Here is a 20,145-nt window from a genome sequence, read left to right as displayed (position 1 = left end):
GGAGGAGGAGGGAGGAGCAGGAGGAGGGGCGGGAGGAGCAGGAGGAGGGGCGGGAGGAGGAGGAGGAGGAGGAGGAGGAGGAGGAGGAGGCGTGTCGACGTCTCCTGGGTGGCTAGAGCGTCTTTCGGCGCTCTGTCGCGCTGTAGGTGACGGCGCCCGGAGGCTGTCGGGAAGTAGGCGGGGTGACGTGAGGTTGACGCTCGGCGGCGGGTTTTGCTGAGGTCCGCGGCCGGTCGGTGGTAGCAGCTGGCGCTGGGGGCTTCGGAGCGCGCGAGGTGGAGTGGGGCGGCGTGTGGCCGGGGCCATGACGAGCAATGCCGGGGAGTGGTGTCTCATGGAAAGCGACCCCGGGGTCTTCACCGAGCTCATTAAAGGATTCGGTGAGCACCAAGGGGACCGTCCCTGGGCCGGGGGTTCCGGGAGGAGGTCCACGTCGGGCCAGGTGGTCCCCTGCCGCCACCGACGCCCGGCGTCGGAGAAGTGACTTCAGGGACTGGAGTCGGCGTGCGTGGAAAGTAGGGCTTCGGCCGCGTCCTCGGCCCGGGGCGGCCGCGTCTACGCAGTGATCTTGGGAGCCACACCACGAGGGCAACGATCCCCTCTGCCTGGTGCACTGCTGTCTTCTCCGGACTTGGGACTCGACTTGGCATTGACTCGAGCGTCTTCCTTCCCCGTCTCCCTCCCTCAGCATCTCCTCCGTGCTTCTCTTGCCCTTTCCACTGCCCCTTCCCTGCGGAGCCTCCCGGTCCCCGGTGTGGTCAGGTGCATCGCCCAGGCCGTCGTCGGTCGTGCGGAGCAGCCGGTCTAGGGCGTGTGTTTTCCAGGGTGGTGTCTGAGGCCCCAGGCGCCCGGGAACTCGAGAGTCTAGTTTCTCAAAGCTGAAGTTTCACCTTTCATGTGTGGGCACCTCTTCCGGACCGCCGCAGATGCCGACTACGCGGGCCTGCACGCTGCTGCCCCGGGGTCTTTTAGTCCCTCCTTTTTGGCTTCCGGTGAAGTGAGTTTTCTCGAGGTAGTGCTCTTGCCTAGAGGCCACACATGCTTACCTCTGAATTTCTTTCCGACTTTATTTCCTTCCGCACTAGTCAACCAATAGGACGTTTATCCTTACTTTCCTCGTGTTCCCAGACTCTGGTTTTTTTTTTTTTTTTCATTTTAATTTTTTCCTCAAGTATTGTTTTTTAACTTTTATTAAAATTTCTGCCAGAGATAGAGCACACATTAGTGTAGATCTTTTTTCTTGTACATGGCTGAATATTTGGAATATTACCTAGCATATGTTCAACTGTACCTCGGACATACAGTTAAGGATTGGGAAATTTTAATGTGAATTACCAGATTGCTGTTCTGAAGAACTGAGTTCAAACTACAGTAATAGGTGTTCTTACATTAGGGGTATACAGGAAGTGTTTTAGACATATAGATCTTGGAGGAGCTGAGCAAAAGGAAGCATAGTTTAAATTTAGTTATCTGAAGTGCAGTTATCTGAACACAGCTTAAGGAGCAGCTAGCAAAGTCACTAAAACATGGTATAATGAATGGGCGGGAAGAGACTAGATCTTGGGTGGAAAGGTAAAGTCCTGCTAAACTATAAACCATATTGTATAGATTGGGTTGTCCTGTAGTCACAGGGGACTAACTCCAAAAACCTGAATGGCGGTCAAAACTATTAAAATAAAATGAAATTAGTTTGTGATTAAGAGTGATTATGCCTATAGTGTTCAGAGTTATAAAATGAGATGAGAAAATCTTTTTGAAAATGTAAGTTTGTGGGTGATTGGCCTGACATTAAGTCATGGGCTACAGAGGAAGTGGAGTTAGTGTTTACATAGTATTTCAATTTTAAGTTGCATGTGGAAGTACCTTCTCCTCCTTCTCTTTGGAGCAGGAATACATCCAGAACATGCTACATTACACGAGGAGTTCTCAGGGCTGTCAACCTTACAGTAGAGGTTGAGTGGTAGTATATTTCTCCTACATAAAAAGAAAAAAAATTATTAACAAGACTGCTGCTTTACTGAATGCAGGAAAGGAGACAAAAGCGATTAGTTACTAGCCTGAGTTGCTAATAAAGTGCAATTAGCAGACTAGGCTTGATAGGAAAGAAAATTAGATCAGTTTTGATCATCCACTGAAGTTGAAGTGTTTGCAGGGTTACTGATAAGGTTTACCTTCAGAATCCTTTTGTTTGTTTGTTTTTCGAGACAGGGCTTCTCTGTGTAACAAACAGCCCTGGCTATCTTGGAACTCACTTTGTAGATGAGGCTGGCCTTGAACTCACAGAGATCTTCTACCTGCCTCTGCCTCCCGAGTGCTGGGAGTGTGTGCCACCACCATCCACCGCCCTTCAGAATCTTAACTAATATCATTTAAAAAGTTGACTTTCAGAGATAGTGGCCTAAGTAAATTTATTTATTTTATTTTAGTTTAGTTTAGTTTAGTTTAGTTTTTTGAGACAGTGTTTCTCTGTAGCTTTGCGCCTTTCCTGGAACTCACAGAAATCCGCCTAGCTCTGCCTCCCAAGTGCTGGGATTAAAGGAGTGCACCACCACCGCCGCCTGGCCATAAATTTATTTTTTTAAGTTAATACTGCAGTCCTGGGCTGGTGATAAAATAAGTGGGCAGAAAGTGCTTGCTACCCAAGCTTGATGACCTGAGTTGCGTCCCTAGAAACCATGGTAGGAGCTAACCCCTCCTGAAAGTTGTCCTCTGAATTCCACACACTCACTGTGGCACGTGCACATTATTACTCTTATACACACAATAAAAAGAAAGAATGTAGTCCATAACCAGCTATTGTTTTCAGTTTCACATATACATTGGAAAATAATAAATTAATGGATTGGCTCCCAATGTAGAAGAACTTTGCAAAAAGTTAAATGAAGGTAGTTTATATCATCAGCTCCTTCAAAGGAAAACTCAACTTTTTTCCAAATTTTTCCATCTTTTTCCTGCCCAGTTCTTGTATTACAATAGTGTTTGGAAGTTAATTTTTTTTTTTAGCTGAGGATCGAACCCAGGGCCTTGCACTTGCTAGGCAAGCGCTCTACCACTGAGCTAAATGCCCAACCTGGAAGTTAATTCTTTTGAAAGTGAAACGTCTGCTTGCATTATGAATACTACTGCAGATCTTTGAAATGAACTTACTAACATTGACTAGTCTAATGTCTACTGTGTATATACTTTTTTGGGGGGGCGGGGTTCGAGACAGGGTTTCTCTGTGTAGCTTTGCACCTTCCCTGGAACTCGCTTGGTAGACCAGGCTGGCCTCAAACTCAGAGATCCACCTGGCTCTGCCTCCTGAGTGCTGGGATTACAGGCGTGCGTCACCACCACCTGGCTAGTATATACTTTTAGTTCACTGTGTTGATCCAGGTGTAGCAAGGTACAGAGGTCTTTGCCAATAAAAGAGGAAGTGTGGTGTAGTTTCCTCATCTATAACACCTTAATACAGATGTGAATTACTTGGGTCCCATATGGTTCCTTGAGATTAGGTGATCACATCTAAGGTGTATTTTACTTTGTTCTGAGGAAAGAGATAAGTTAATACTTGGCTTTGATACAAGAAATGTAGTTTTGGGAGGTTCATAAGTATTGTTTATAATTATTGGGATCCCCCAGGCAGCACTGGCTCATTTAAAGGGTGAGTTTCTAAGTAAGGGCTCTTAGTTAAGTTCAAATTATATAGTCCTTTTTTTTTTTTTTTTAAGAGAGGTTGCTTATTCACATCACCAGCCACATGGTGTATGTATAGTGTATACAGTGATCTTGTATACAGTGGGTTAACTGAGAATGGGGTTGAGGAAAACTTATGGGAGTGTTTTTGTTTTTGTTTTAGTTTTTTGGTGGGGGATGTGGAAACTATAGTCATTCCTACTGTTTGGTAGACTTGGTAATGATGCCAAGAGAATGAAAAATTGTTATGAAGCCATATGTTAGAAGATAGCATAGCAGTTGTTTAAGGCACTCGCAGCATTTTGGGAGAACACCACCAAACTATTTTTCATAGGGAAGGGTGCTCTGTGAGTATTTTTAAGAAAATTATTGTTCTCTACAGTTTGGAGATTCATTCCTGATAGCCATACTCTTGGTTTGGAATACTGGGGTTTATTAAGTATGTAACAAGCTAAAGTAAGAAAACACACAGCAAAAGATGGAGAGATAAGCATCAAATTGGGATTGCAGAGATGGCTCAGTGGCTAAGAACATGTATGCTTATAATTGCTTGTAACTCCAACTCCAGGGGATCCTCTGGTCCCAAGGACACCTGAACTCATGCGTATGCACACGTACAGTTAAAAAATAAACACTTTGGAAAAAGCGTCATCATAGCCTGGAGAGTTAGTTGACTGAACAGTTAAGAGCACTGACTGTTCTTCCAGAGGACCTGAATTCTATTCCTAGCACCCACATGGCAGCTCTCAACTGCCTGTAACTCCAGTCCCAGGGGATCCAGTGCTCTAGTCTGACTTCTATAAGCACCAGGTGTACACATGGTGCACATACATACATGCAGGCAAAACACATAAAATAATAAAATAAATAAATCTTAAAAATTCCCAAACCTAAACCCCATCAAATCAGGTTCTCAAAACATTCAGTGGAAATCCACTGGGGAAGTCCCTTTGAGGTTTCCTCCAGTGAGGCTTCCAGGTAAAAGAACCAATCACAACATCCACAGCATCCAGCAGAAACTAACTGGGGACTTGAGGCCAATTTAATGATATTTTACTATCTACCTGTAATTTACTGATTGTTCATTTACATTGACTTGCTATATATTTAATAAAACCACTCATTCAAAACCAGATGTATGACTACTGTAAATCATTCTTCAGACCATATAACATTTTTTTTTTCTTGGCCAGTCGTGGGGAGGCTGATGCAGGAGAATCACAAGTTCAAGGTCAACTTCAGTTGATTAGTAAAACTAAGGGAGGAAAAAGAAAAGGAAAATATTTTTGAAATTTGGAGTTTTATAGTTCTTAGAACTAACTGTATCAACATAGTATGTTAGTGCATAAGTATTTAAAAAATTCTGTCATTTTAATTTTAGAACCTCGTTAGAAGAGTGTTCTGCTTTGGATGACATTATATGATCATTCAGTATAGGATTTAGTTCAGTTACTTATGAAAATGTTCTCATAAACATCAGTTGTAATGAATGATCTGTCCAGCCCTGAACTTGTAGAATATGTCCTATGAATTCTTCATATACACATCCTGCTCTGTCTTTGATTTGTATGTAGTTATCTATTGGATCATAGTACTTATATTAATGTCTGTCCTTGCCAGGGCATAATACTTGTGCTTGGCACACAAAAAATATTTAGTAAATATTAGTAGTTCATTAACTTTGAAAAGTCTTCCCTCAACTTTAGATTTCTAGACATCTGTAAGCAAATGTGGGTTTTAATTAGTAGGGGAATTCAGTCAGACAGCTTAATATCCTGAATACTCTTCTGTTAGTCATATTCTGTAGGTATTAGAGAGTGTCTATGCAAAACAGTTTACACAAAAGAGACACTGGTAGGCATAGTCATTTTTATATGTTGTAATACTAGCTAACATCTGGTGGCCTTCAGTGTTGGGCATTATATTAAATATGTCTTATTTACTTTCTCATTTGTGTCTCACACCAGTTGTATGAGGCTGAGGATATAGGTAAAACGTCATACATAGTAAATGGTTGATCCAGCCAGGATTCAAATTTAGCAAGTTAGAGGCTGAGTGCCCACCACATGACTACTATGGTTCTTCTAGAATGAGGTTTCTTAATTGGGGTTAACACTATTGGTAAGATAATCCTGGAGGCCTCCTTATGTTGCCTAGGCTGGCCTTGAACTCCTGTATTCAAATTATCCTGCCTTAGCTTTCCTGGTCCCTGAAACTAGAGGTATGTTATCTCACCCAGCCAGATAATTTGTGTCCTGTGTAATGTGGGATGTTTATCATTATCTCTTCCTACTAGATGCTGGTGGTAAGTCATCTGTACTCTCCAGACTAGTGGCCAAAAAAAAGTCTATAGACATTGTGCTGTATATTCCCAGGGAAGCAAAATAACCATGTGGAAACCAGTGGTTTAGAAGAATGTGCTGGGGTTAGGGAAAGAGGTTAGTAGAATATATTTATACTTGGAATGTATCCAAACTAAAGATTGAGCGTTACAGTTAAGTGCTGTTATTTCATGAAGAAGAAAGTACATAGTGATTTAAAAAGGAAGTTAAGGACCGGAAGAAACAAAAAGAACCAAGGACTGAGATACATTAGAAGGCAGAGGTCGCAGGGCGCTGATTCAGTGTGAATAAACTTGAAACTTTACCACTATGCTTTCACAGTGACTAAGCAGCAGTGGGACATGGCGTGTTAGCAGCTTCACCTTTTGCATAGGTCATGTCTTGTTGCCCTGGCATGTGTCTTTTAGTTAGTGCATTATTTATTGGTAAAGGAGAAAATGAGTTATTTGTTTTCTAAAGAAAATAATTTCTTGTTTCAGGTTGCCGAGGAGCGCAAGTAGAAGAAATATGGAGCCTAGAGCCTGAGAGTTTCGAAAAGTTAAAGTAAGTGAAATTTTAGTTGTATTTACCTACATTTCAGCACTTTTAAAAACACTCCGATTTGTTTGTTCCTTTTACTTGAATTATCCTAGGTTGAGTACATTTAGTTGTTGTTGTTGTTTGTTTGTTTTTGATCCTGGCAAGTGATGATAGTTCCAGGCCAGCCTGGCCTATGTTGTAAGATTGTCTCTACAAACAAACCAACAGGAAACATTGGCTGCAGCTACAAATGGAGGACCAGATGGCTTTTCATTTCATTTCGTTTCGAGTCTTCCAATGGGGACAAGATGGGCTTTTCAAAGGGCAAGTGGCCGCTGGGCCGGCTGCCTCATTCTTTGTCATCTCAGTTTAGGAGGCTGAGGCAAAGGACTGTCAGGAAGTTTGAGGCCAGCTTGGCTATGTAGTAAGTCTTACCTGGGCTGTAGAGTGAGACTTTGTCACAAAAAGCCTAGAAAGTAAATAAAGGGGGAGATGGGTGCTTATAGCTGCTATACTGTTTGTAGTTGTAAGAAAAAGATGAGTTTCTTCCTCCCGCTTTTCTCTTCCTCATAGAAAGAGATGAGAGACTCATTCTGGTTGAAATTAGGAAAGGTGAAGAGGTGTCATTTGAACTGTCTTTTAAAATATAGTAAAGATTTTTTTTTTTTATTTTGAGAAGGAAGCTGTCAAAGATAAGAAATCTTAAATAATGACTTCATGTTTCTTATAATTCTATTAAGAGTGAGTAACTTCATTATGTCTGAGATGGCAGTAGCCATTCAGACTGTATTTGAGGATTATACATAAATTCAGTAATCATGTAAAAGTGTGTACTGACAGCTGTTTTTATATAAATACTCTATAGGAGCTTTAGTTGTACATACTGGGATTTGATGTAAATGAATAGCTTCCAGTTTTAAAAGTTCTTTATGTTCAGTTTCCCTTGCTTGCTTTAAGGCAGAGCCACATGTAGCTCAGGCTGGCCTCCAACTCGTGGTCTTTTTCCCTCTTCCTCCCAAGTGCTGGGTTTGTAGGCATATGCTACCACACTCACTCAGTTTCTATTTTGTAAGGTGAGTTGATACAAGATAAAAAAAATTGCCTCCAGATTTGAGAAAACAACTTTATATAATTCTGTTCTAAATGATCTAGGTTTTAGTTTCAAGCCAACTTTCTAATGAGTATAAGTGGCTGTTTTAGTTAAAAATTTTTCATATTCACTTAATTTAGTTAATTTGTATTCTCTTTGTTAAAGAGCTGACTATGACTTAATATATTGATGATATGGCTTTGGTGTTGCTAATTTAGTTTTTTATTTTGTAGGCCAGTTCATGGGTTAATATTTCTTTTCAAGTGGCAACCAGGAGAAGAACCTGCAGGCTCTGTGGTTCAGGACTCCAGACTTGAAACGATATTTTTTGCCAAGCAGGTATGGTCTATAGATTTGCTGAAAAATTGCATGAGCCAAGGGACTCTATGTATTTGCGTCTGTTTTAGTACTTTCTTTTGTTGTGGGTCCCTTTATACATTTAACATTTATTTCCAGAAATCACTTTTTGATTATCTCTTAGTATTTAATGTATTATACAGTAAAACTGAGACATTTAAGAAGTGATCAGAGGATTAAAATTTAACAAGATTGTCACATGTTAATATAAGTAGCTTATGGACGAACTCGGGGCCACTACCATAACAAGCAGCCATTCTATAACAAATTAATTCTGTGAGCCTCAAATAACATATTTTAAATGAAAATTTAACTGTATTTACCAAACCAAAATTTAAAAGTGGTTAAAAAAATTCATTGTTTTAATCATCTTAAATGTGCTAATATCTGGGTTAATGGCACCTATATAGATTAGTCTCTTCTGTTTCCTCATGTAGTCTCTGTTTTGTTTGCTTTGGTTGAAGTAAGTGAAGAAAATCTACACTTCAATATGTATGTTGTTAGAAGTAATAAAATTTTTTTAGGTAACTGTGATATTCTTTGACACTGTATGGAAACTCTAGAAGTGTTATTCTAAAAGTTATGTTGAACTGGTTGAAACAAGCAGGTCGAACTGAGTTGGAGGCCAGACTGGTCAGTACAGGCTCATCTAGGGCTACACAGTAAGACCTGTCTGCTTTTTTCTCTTCTGTTTGTTTATTTATTTTTGGTCTTTTTCTATTTTCTTTTAAGTTCTGAGTTTCATAGTTTTAAGAGAAGTTAGAATTTCTTTGATCTTTCTGGAAAATACGCTTTTATTATTGAGTTAAAACATCACTTCTTTCTAATAGTATGGGATTACAGTTATGAACATAAATATCTTTATAATCTCACACTGACCACAACTAGCCACTTTTAGTAATAAGTAGACTATGTATCTGTTATACAAGTTGTAAGTGTTTAAAAAATATATTGAAACTGAGAGTTCATTGTTCTTGCTTCAGAGATGGCCACTGTTAAATTCTTATATTTTTCTTCAGGCCACTGTTAAATTCTTATATTTTTCTTTATGTGTTTCTCTCTCTCTGTATTCTTGACTATGTCTGTATTTGCTGTTTCTTCCACATTAGTCTGTAAATCTGAAAGTTGAGAATTTTGTTTTAAAATATAGTACATGGCATATAGTATGTATCTGGTAAATGGAGACTGAATTGCTTGTAACTAAAACTATCATGACTAAAGAAATTTGGCCCAGTAACACCAAGACATGATTAAGATGTGTGGTTTAATCAAGCCTAACTATGTTTTTGTTGTGGTGGTAGTAGGTTTTATTGTTGGTGTGGTTTTTTTTTGGGGGGGGGTAGTAATCTCACTATGTAGCATATACTGGTTTGGAACTTGGCATTCTGTCTCACCTTCCAAGTGTTCGGATTACAGATATGAGCCACTATACTTGGCCAGAGACTTTGCTGTTGGTAAGGTTTAGGAGACTGCTTGATACAAAAAGATACTATAGTAAGAATTTATATAGTGGTATAAATTGATCTGGTATTCTTTGATTATTTTCTTAGTTATTCATTTTATTTCTTTTTTCATTCTTTTTAAAAACTTTCTGAGATTAAAAAAAATTGAATGTGAGTGTTTTACTTGCATGTGTACATATGTATCACATGCATGAATTGCCTGCAGAGACCAGAAGAGGGCATTGGATCCCCTGGGACTAGAATTATTGTAGCTGAAGTTTTCTCCAGTCCTGCCCAGCCCCACGAACCCCACAACTGCTTATAAAATAATCACTCAGAAGCTCATATTAATTAAACTGCTTGGCCATTAGCTCAGGCCTACCATTGTCTAGCTCTTACTTTTATACTCAGCCCATTTCTGTTAATCTATGTGTTGCCACGTGTTTCGAGGCTTTACCTGCTACCTTTACATGTTGCTCCCTGGATGGCAGGCTGGCATCTCTTCCTCAGCCTTCCTCTTCCCAGAATTCTCTTCTCTGCTTGTCCCGCCTATACTTCCTGCCTGGCTACTGGCCAGTCAGCATTGTCATTTATCAATCAATCATAGCAACATATATTTACAGCATAAAGGACATCCCACAGCAAGTTATAGACAGTTGCTAACTACCATGTAGGTGCTGGGAATCAAACTCTAGTCCTTTGGAAGAACAGTTAGTGCTCTTAGCCATCTGTCCAGCCCCCTGGGTTACATTTCTATCTTAATGTAATTTAATATTTTATTTGTATTGTACTATTATTATACTATTCTCTCTCTCTCTCTCTCTCTCTCTCTCTCTCTCTCTTTTTTGGGTTTTTGAGGCAGGGTTTCTCTGTAGCTTTGGAGCCTGTCCTGGACTAGCTCTGTAGACCAGGCTGGCCTCAAACTCACAGAGATCCACCTGCCTCTGCCTCCTGAGTGCTGGGATTACAGGCATGCGCCACCACTGCCCGGCCTATACTATTCTTAAAATGTCAAATTAGTGGTTTCCCAATATTATGTTTCATGTGAGCCTGTGAGGAGAATTATTACATAAATACATCATCCTTGATTTTATGTTTCAAGGACTTTAAAGGCTTGCAGTGAAGAACATATAGGCTTGTAGGAATATTTTCAGAAATCTAAAAATTGAATTTGAACTGGATGTGATCATATATTGAAGGCTGAAGCATTACATTGCAGTAATAGTTTTGTACAAACTGACAGCTAGGCATGATTTACTAATTTCCTTTCTATTTGTCTGACTACATCTCTTCTGCGTTTTAGGAGAGAATTGATTGAATAGTTAGAAAGACTCGGGGATTTCACCAAAAGGTGTTACATTCACCAGCTATGGTTTACTAGAGCTGGTATATAGATAAAAATCACTAAAGGAGAGAGTTATGTGAAGCAAAATCCAGGAAAGGTCCATGGGTGGAACTTCCAGTTCTATTTTGCTGTGGTTTCACAGACCGTACTGACTTTTCGCTCAACACATATTGACAGTATGGAGGTATTGGTGAAATTATTAAGGCCACTCCACTAGTTAAAAGGGAGGTTTATTCTGTGGGGTAACTTACAAATGAAGGGGTAGGTTGCAGGGTCTGGCAAAGGTATGGCGCAGTCCGGCGGTGTTCTCTGGAGAACTCTGCTCAGTCTCCCTCCAGCGTCCCGGAACCAAGCGAGAGAGACCTCCTCTTGATCCTTGGACTTCCGCTTCCTCCTCCGCCCTGCCTTGTGGGCGTGACCATTACCGAAGCCTCAATGGGGGTTGGAACTTCCAGGCCAATGCTGGGATAGCTATCCACTATATGGAGGGTATTGTCTTTAGGGAAATTCTGACTGATTTGTAGTGGTAATGGTTTTTATAGATCTGATTGGTTTTTCATGTAGATTACTTTAGTCTTCTGCCCATAGGAGACAGAGCTGTTAATGCTGACCCAGAGTCCCCACTCCAAGGCACATTGTTAGAATATGAGTGTGGCACAAAGCCCTATGTATCTAAAGACATCTTTCTCAGACATCACTTTTCAAGACCCCTCTGTAGAGTTGGACCAAGGAGTCAAACTTTTGAGGGTGAATAAATAAAGGATTTGACCTTGTTGAGGAGGTTTGCACAATCTGTTCTTAGTAAGAAGTTTAGCTGAAACTGTAGGTTAAGTAGGTATTACCTAGAGGAAGAGGCTGAGAGTTATTCCAGACTAACAACAACTTCATGGTAAAAGGAAGCATAACTACTGAAAGATCCTAAAAGGCCGGTGTAGCTAACTACGGAGAGCAAAGGGGAGATGATGTCATGAAGTAGGAAGTTGAGTAGGCAACATAGTCAGAATCAGGTTAGGCTAGATACAGTTTAGAGAAACAGTGGTCTTACAGTAAGTAATCAGTTTCCTCTTTTCTTTTATGACCACAAACTTCAAGGCAACAGTTCTGTTTCTTTGTGTATGTCTGCTATTTCAGAGTTTTCTATATGGTTCAAGATCATTGCCAGAGTTTGGTCATTCTACCACGGTTCCAGATGCCAGATGGTAGAAAGCAGGCAGCACACTCTGTTGCCTTTATGGACACTTACAGAATTTGTCAATGTCATATGCTTACTTTAAAAAGTTAAACAAAACTTAGTAACTTGAGTTAGCAAAGAAAACTAGTAAGATTGTCTTCATTCCAGTCACTGTGGACCAGGCCAAAATTTGGACGTTCAATTCCTACACAAAAAGAAAAAGAGAACAACTGTCAGATTATACCTGAAGGAAAGGGACAGATCACATAGTGTATTTTAGGTTGATGGACACTTTCCCTTGTTTGTTTGCTTATTCATCATCAGTGATACATTTTAGAATTGATACAATGAAATAAATAAGTTTCCTGGGGTTTTCAAATATTCTTTGAGATTCAGGGACAATAAGTCAGTATTCCTGAGAATTAGGATTGTTTTAAGTATACTTCTAAAAGTCTGAACACTATTATTTGAGAGACTTGTATTGCTTGAGAATTTCATACATGCGTGTATTATGTGTTGGTCAAATCCCCTCATTCCTTTCTACTCACTTCCTTCTTTTATCTGCCTTCATAACCGCATTTCTGTCCCAGTCTGATGTACTCTGCTTTTAAACCCACTGAGTCTATTGAATGTTGCTTATATGTGCAAGGGTATAGGACCATCTGCCAGAGGATGGGTAGTCTCTAAAGGACCACATTCCTGAAGAAAACTGACTCTTCTTCATTAGCTCCTCAGATATGTATGTGACTTTATGAACTCCTCTCCCATCCATGCTGGGATGCTGGCTGGCTTGATCTGCATAGGTCATAAGCATGCAGTCGTAGCCACTGTGTGTTCGTGTGTGCAGCAGCCCTCATTAGGATTGTTCTCTGTGAATAACAGTAAGCTAGTAAAATGTTTTTCAGGATAGCATGATCAAATTTTCATTTAGAAAATCACCTTGGTTACCCTGCAAGAATACATTCTTGACATGTTGTAAAATATAAGCCTAGATATTAATAAAATTCCAGTTGAGAGTAAACAAGACTGAAAGTAGATAGAGGTGGACGTAGATTTGGATACACGTAATCCTTATGAGGTAAAGTAGCTAGCACCGTTAGTGTATAATGAGTAGATTGTGAAAATGGAGGAGGAAGACATTGCTGATGCCTATTTTTTTCTCTTAATTTACTGAGGATACACAGAACATGGTATGTCTTTATACTTGATTTATAGCAAATTTATGATTGGCTCAGTCATGCTTTTTAAATTTGGCTATGTAGTTTTTTTAAAAGAAATACAGTGAATGCCTAAGAATATGAATAAACTTGTTTTTTCCTTCTGTCTTACTGTTGTCTAATATGTATCTTCCCTCTCTCCACCCAACATAATCATCGTGTGGAATTCTGTTTCTTATTCACCCCTTGCCCTTCTATTTGTGTGTGTGTGTGTGTGTGTGTGTGTGTGTGTGCGCGCGCGCGCGCGCGTGCCAGAGCCCAGTCATACACATTCCTCAAGCACAATCTACTTTGTTAAGTAAAGATCTCCCACTAGCCCAGAACTCAGCAAATAGGCTAGGATGTTTGACCATGGAGCTCAGGTATCCACTTATCTACTTCCCCAGCACTGAAGTTCTCAGCATGGCTGTTAGGCCAGGTTGTTTTTTTTTTTTAAATTGTGTGTTCTGGGCATTGAACAGTCCTTATTCTGCAGACTCTTTATTGACTGAGCCTTCTCTACCCAGGCTCCTTGTTTGCATTTTAAAATTGTTTTTGTAATTTTACAAACTTTAAAAAGGGTATATGTATGTAAAATTTTTAACTTAATAAAAAGTATCATGCTGTATGTAATTTTGAGATACTTTTTTCACTTATTGTTAAATCCCATTCATAAGCTGTCACTATAATTCATGTATTGTGTGTGTTATATAATATAAGCTGCATGGACTTACTATAGATTACTTGTAGATTATCATTTGGGTTTCTTTTCTATACATTCTTTTTGTTTTTTTTTTTTCTTCAATTTCTTTCTTTCCTTTTTTTTTTTTTTTGAATGCTGAATACCATTTATTAAAGGAGGGAGGAGGTCTTAAATACAGGCTTACAGCACAATGGGAGAACCCCAGAGGGCAGACGTTCGATTCCAATCTGGCATCTAAGCTGTTAACTCCCAATATGCAGGATACACAGACAAAGAACTTAAGCATTCAGGAGTGTGGAATCTTGCAGGGAATTAGCATAGGGAGGATATCAGGGTCAAGGTCAGCAAGCAAGGCAATAGTTACCCAAAATGGGGGCCAGGGCCCTATAGGCCTCCTTTTACTAAAAAATGAGCTTCTGACTTAGGTTGCATGGGACGGCAGCAGGTTACCTTACCCATCATGGAGATACCTGTCTAGGCCACACAGGCTCTCTGTCTTAGGTTGGTGAGTGCCCCAGGTATTACCCGTCTCTGAATACTCATTATCATACAGGCTCAATCCTGTGAGAGCTGCAGAGTTAACTGTTGCCAAAGATCTCTAAATGGCGCTGGGCTTGCAGTCTGTGTGTTTCTGCCTTTGTTTATAATTGTGTATGTGTGTTTGCATGTGGGTTTGTGTATATGAGTGCAGGTGCTCCCAGAGACCAGATGTATTGGATCCTTTGGAGCTGGAATTACCTACAGTTGTGAGATGTCTGATGTGAACCAAATCCAGGTCCTTTGTAAAAGCAGCAAGTGCTTGGAACTGCTGAGGCATCTCCAGCCCCTTTCTTTGCAACTCATTTTGTTAATGTTTACATTGAATATAAAGTTGTTGTGAGCAGTATAGAAAGTAATATTTTATAAAGTCATTAATGATCTTGCTGGAGAAGCCTATATGCATATATACATACATACATACACATATATCAATATATTTAAAATCAGCTTAGCGTGGTGTCTGCCATACAAATTCTAGAGTCAGACTGTCTCTCAGTTAGCTATGTGTCTTTGGGAAACTACTTAATTCTTTGTGTCTCAGCTTCTATAAATACAGCATAAAAATATTTTTGTAGTTTGTTGGGAAGATTAAAATAATAAAATGTGTAAAGTACCCAGAAAACTATCTGGTACAAAGGAGGTACTAGTAACTTTTTGTTGGCTCATGTTTATATAAGATCTATGTATGTAGTCTGTTGAACATAAAATATGATGACAGCACTGTGGCTTATGATTGAGTGAAAATATGTGGACAATATACTCTGGTTGGAAGAAGTACATTAATGGGGAGGACATTCCTTTGTTCTAGTCGGCTGTTTTAGGTTAGACTGGTTGGTCTTGCTATCTTACCTGGACTTGTTTTCAGTCTTAGTGGTTAGTAAATATCTTTGACTATCTCAAATCTTCAACTCAAGAATTTTATCAAGTACCTGAAAGTAGATCAGAGCGGGAACTAAATGTTTATGCTAAATGCTATATGAAATAGACTTTGAATACTACTTCTGTTGGGGGATATCTTGCCAATTTAAAATATTTAAATCAAACTCATTGCATTCTTCCTTTTTCTATTTGTATAGGTAATTAATAATGCTTGTGCCACTCAGGCTATTGTAAGTGTGTTACTGAATTGTACCCATCAAGATGTCCACTTAGGAGAGACATTATCAGAATTTAAAGAATTTTCCCAAAGTTTCGATGCAGCTGTAAGTAGTCTTCTTAATCTTAAAATGACCTATTTGTGATTGTTCTTGTTATAATAGGCTGCTTTTCAATATTGTTTTAGATGAAAGGGTTGGCATTGAGCAACTCAGATGTGATTCGACAAGTGCATAACAGTTTTGCCAGGTAAAGGATCTTAGCCTGTCTGTCTGTCTGTCATCTCTCTATCCCTTGTGTTTGCTCTCACTCCTTTTTCTTCCCTGTAGACAGCAGATGTTTGAATTTGATACAAAGACATCAGCCAAAGAAGAAGATGCTTTTCACTTTGTCAGTTATGTTCCAGTTAATGGAAGGCTGTATGAATTAGATGGATTAAGAGAAGGACCAATTGATTTAGGTAATTTGCTTTCTGTTCTGATATTTCATACTGGAGAAGGGAAAAAACATTTTATATTCTCTTTTATGTTAGCTGCAGTTCTGCTTAAATTTTGAGGATGAAAGCTACTTTGAGGTAGTATAATATGATGGTCTTGAGCACTTGATGAAATTAAATCACAGATCATATAGGAAGGACTTACTGACCCTATTCATTTGGGGCCTGTGAATTTTTTTCTAAGGGAATGTGCTTTCTTACACATAGCTCACAAAATTTATTTTTAATTGAAATAAGTAAATGATTTATTTTGAGATATGGCTTCTGTCTAAGAAGCTGGCCTTGAATGCTCAGCTCTGCAGTGGAGAACAAGAAAAGGGGAAACGATCTTAAGGGAGTTGGTCAGGGAGTCCGTGTGACAAGAAAGCAGAAATGGGAGAAAGAACGAATCAACTAGAAGTGGGTAGGAGGCGTCAGGAAGGGCACTGTGGGAAAGCAACAAACGGAAGCGAGGTAGAGTGAGTTGTGTGTGTGAAAATGCCACAATGGAAAAGCCATGTCCTTTATGATAAACTGAAATACAACTTTAAAAAACCTTTGTGTGTGTGTGTGTGTGTGTGTGTGTGTGTGTGTGTGTGTGTGAGAGAGAGAGAGAGAGAGAGAGAGAGAGAGAGAGAGAACAAGAGTGCAAGTGTACACGAAGCTCTACAGCCCGTGATAGACAAGGACTCCTAACACTGAACTACACTCCAGCTCTTCCCAAATGAGTTATAGTTCTTTTTTATAACTTCATTAACTTTCTTCTTTTGTTGTATTGGATTGCAGTCCAGCAGACATTTGCTATATTTGAATCTGATACATGCTATTGATTAAACTTTATACTTTTATACATTAAAAAAACCATTAAGCCTAGAAGTACAACTGAATGGTAGAGTTCTCACCTACCATGTGTGATTACCTAGGCTAATTCCTCATCACTGAAATAAATCATTAAATAGGTTTGTTTTGTTCATCATTTTTTTATCATTGTCTACATTTATAACTAATAATTCATCTAGTGAATTTTTTGTCTTTAAGAATATTTAATTATTCTATGTCTGTTACAGTAGTTTAGTAGAAGTTGATTTTCCTTAGTTTGATGATTAATTTTATCTCTGTATGTCTTTTGTTGACATCTGTCTGTTTATTCGTTATAATTACCAAGTATAAAGGAAGTAGTAGACAACATAGAATTGATGCATTTATTGTACAGCTGGTGGTTGTGATATAACTTCTGGGAAAAAGAGGATTAACACATTTTGGCTAAATGGTCTTGCATCATAGGTGTTTTTCAATTTTAATTTTTCCTAGCAAATAGTAATTATAAAAAGTAGTTTTGGGGTTGGGGATTTAGCTCAGTGGTAGCCCTGGGTTCGGTCCTCAGCTCAAAAGAAAAGTAGTTTTTATCCCTTAAGACGTTTCTATGCATACATATGATATATTTTGCTCTTTTTCACCCTCTATTACTCCTTATTGCTTTTATTTTACATTTTTGGAGAGTCAGACAATAAAGATTGAGTCCTTATTTTGCCACTAACATGGATTTTTTTTCTAAGCCTTCAGTTTTGTTATCTATAAAATATAGCCTAAAAAAAATTGGTTAAACAGTTTGTGTGTAGAGGGAGGAAGAGAAAGAGAGACTATAAATAAACATACCCATGGCTACATACGTGTTAGGCAAGCACTGTCAGAGTGTAGTGATTTTTATCTCATGGTTGTACATTTAAGTGAGTTATCTTCCTAATTTATCCCTTACTTCCTCGAGTATTTTAGTGTCTACCAACATATCTGTTGCGTGATAGCATGGCATGATGTTAAATGATAGTATGACAATGCAAACAGTAGTATTCTTTCTGTTATCAGAAAGTAAGAATTGATGCTTAATGTAATTACACTAAAAATAATTGACAAGATGGATGGTGGCTCACACCTACAGTTCAAGATCTGGGAAGGCTGCATCGGAAGAGTTGCGTGTTTTCAGACAGAGTAGACTACGTACTGAGACCTTTAAAACACACACATACACATACACACACACACACACACACACACACACACACACGACATTTGTATAAGTCCTGAATTTACTTAAGTATTGTTGATTAGAACTTTGGGAGAATGTTAATGTTATCTTTTCTATTTTTGTTTTAACTGATTTACATTTCCTTCTAGGTGCATGCAATCAAGATGACTGGATTAGTGCAGTGAGGCCAGTCATAGAGAAAAGGATACAAAAGTAATGCTCCATTCATGTCATTGATGTATAAATCTGGTTTTTAAGGTTTTTCTTAATTAAGAAACAATTTAATTCTTTAATGTTCTATGTTAAACATCTGACCTACTCTTCATTAAATTAATGCATTCAAAAAATGTGTTTTAGAAATTTTATTTAAGATATGGCTAGTAAACACATTGATCTCTACTAAGTGAGAATTTTTTCTTTTTGTTTTATTTTGTTTTGGCAGTGGAGGGTATCGAACCCAGGGCCTCAGTTGTGTTAGGCAAGCGACTGACCATTGAACTACAGCACCAGCCTTAAATGAGCTGCTTTTTACTGCTAATATTTGTACAGATAGTTTTGGAGTGTTGTTTTGGTTTTCGAGGACTTTCAAAATAAAGTTATTTTGAAATAATTATCCATGTCCAGTTCTAAGAAGTAATAGGTTATGTGTACTGTTTACCTTGTAATCTTACAAACCTACACTTTAATACCACAGCTGAGATACTGATACTGGTATAGATAAGGCACAGCAAAATTCAGGCTCACTTTAGGATCCTTCATGTTGTGCTTTTATACCCACAGCCAACTCCGTCCCCAGACACCCACTCTCCCTCTGTTTACACTTCAATTCCTAGTTTCATATTTTCACATTATATACGTAGAATTGTACACCTTATCATCTTTTAACGTTAGACCCTTTGTCCGACATACTCCGTTAGAAGTTGCTGTCGTTGTTTTGTGGTGGTGCTAGGGATCCAACACAGGGCCTTGTGTGCTCCAAGCCAGCACTTCACCACTGGGACATCTCCAGCCACAGTCAGCTTTGTCTGCCTAGTGCTCTGTACTGTAGAAGTTGGAAAAGTCTTTAATTCTGGTCAAGTTCAGTTTATCGATATTTCTCACTATGAACTGTGTTTTTGTTGTCAAGTTTAAGAATTCTTTGCAAGGCCCTAGATTCTGTTTTATTTGTTTTCCCTAAGAGGTTTATAGTTTATTATTTTTAATTTAATTCTGTGAAGTATTTTGGGATAATTTTGTGTATGGTGAGGTGTTTAGGTTTAAGGTCTGTTTCGTTAGCTTGTGCATGCTCAATTTCTCCATCACCAGTTGTTGACAAAGCTACCTGTTCTTCACTGAGTTTCTTCCATATCTGTTAGAAGTGTGTCTGAGGTCTGGGCATATTTGTGTGATTGTATTTCTGCATTCACAGTTTTCCCTTGATCTGTTTGGCCTCCTTCAGTGCTATACAGACCTATCTGATCACCATAGCTGTGAGTCTTGGTAGCTGGTGACCCGTAACTTGGGGTCTTTCTTCCTTCAAAGTTTATTTAGCTATTATAGTTGCTTTGTTTCTCACACATTTTAGTATATTTCCTATCACGGTTACAAAAGTTCTTGGGAGATAGGAATTAAAAAAAAATTTTTTTTTAACAATTTGAGAGTGGTTATTTCTAATGTGTTGAGCTTTTCAATCCCTGATCATGGTATATTTGTTTATTTAGATCTTGATTTCTTTTATCAGCATTTTGTAGATTCAGCATATTATTTGTTTTTCTGAATTAGCTAAGCACTTCATATTTTTGAGTGGTATTATAAACAGTGTTATACTTTAATTTTTGGTTTCTGTATAGTCTTGCTAATTAACAGAAAGAGAATCGACTCTTCTTTGTTTTACATTCTTTTTTTGGGGGGGGTTTTCGAGACAGGGTTTCTCTCTAGCCTGTCCTGGACTAGCTCTGTAGACCAGGCTGGCCTTGAACTCACGGAGATCCACCTGCCTCTGCCTCCTGAGTGCTGGGATTACAGGCATGTGCCACCACTGCCCGGCTGGTTTTACATTCTTTAACTTCAGTGAACACACATATTCTCTGACATTTCTACCTAAACAAACATCTGATCTGCAAAAGGGAGCAGCACTGAATTTCTATTTTCATTTTGATCAGTTTTGCTTTATATGTTTCTAGTTCAGTTGTT

At 38.9% G+C, this 20,145-nt stretch overlaps 1 protein-coding gene and 1 non-coding gene across 6 annotated transcripts in view; both read left to right on the top strand.

Moving 5' to 3' along the window:
- The first annotated feature begins 148 nt into the window (after positions 1–148).
- Positions 149–20,145, top strand: part of Uchl5 (ubiquitin C-terminal hydrolase L5) — a 32,784-nt gene continuing 12,787 nt past the window's right edge. For 2 of the 5 annotated variants that reach the window (XR_004946210.1, XM_036202647.1), the window contains exons 1-7: positions 149–380; positions 6,497–6,560; positions 7,860–7,965; positions 15,457–15,582; positions 15,663–15,724; positions 15,805–15,935; positions 18,123–18,186. Coding sequence is in view for 3 of the 5 variants with exons in the window: in XM_036202647.1 (XP_036058540.1) it covers positions 305–380; positions 6,497–6,560; positions 7,860–7,965; positions 15,457–15,582; positions 15,663–15,724; positions 15,805–15,935; positions 18,123–18,186 (629 nt within the window). In the remaining 2 variants the exon portion in view is untranslated. The remainder of the gene's footprint in view (positions 381–6,496; positions 6,561–7,859; positions 7,966–15,456; positions 15,583–15,662; positions 15,725–15,804; positions 15,936–18,122; positions 18,187–20,145) is intronic. The other 3 variants (XM_036202646.1, XM_036202645.1, XR_004946211.1) reach the window with 2 other exon arrangements.
- Positions 1,848–1,982, top strand: LOC118593581. Its single transcript, XR_004946255.1, has one exon. It is a non-coding gene; the product is annotated as a small nucleolar RNA U109 (small nucleolar RNA).

This window comes from Onychomys torridus, chromosome 11, assembly GCF_903995425.1.
Source record: "Onychomys torridus chromosome 11, mOncTor1.1, whole genome shotgun sequence".
NCBI classification, from domain to species: domain Eukaryota; kingdom Metazoa; phylum Chordata; class Mammalia; order Rodentia; family Cricetidae; genus Onychomys; species Onychomys torridus.
This window is presented reverse-complemented; position numbering and strand designations above follow the sequence as displayed.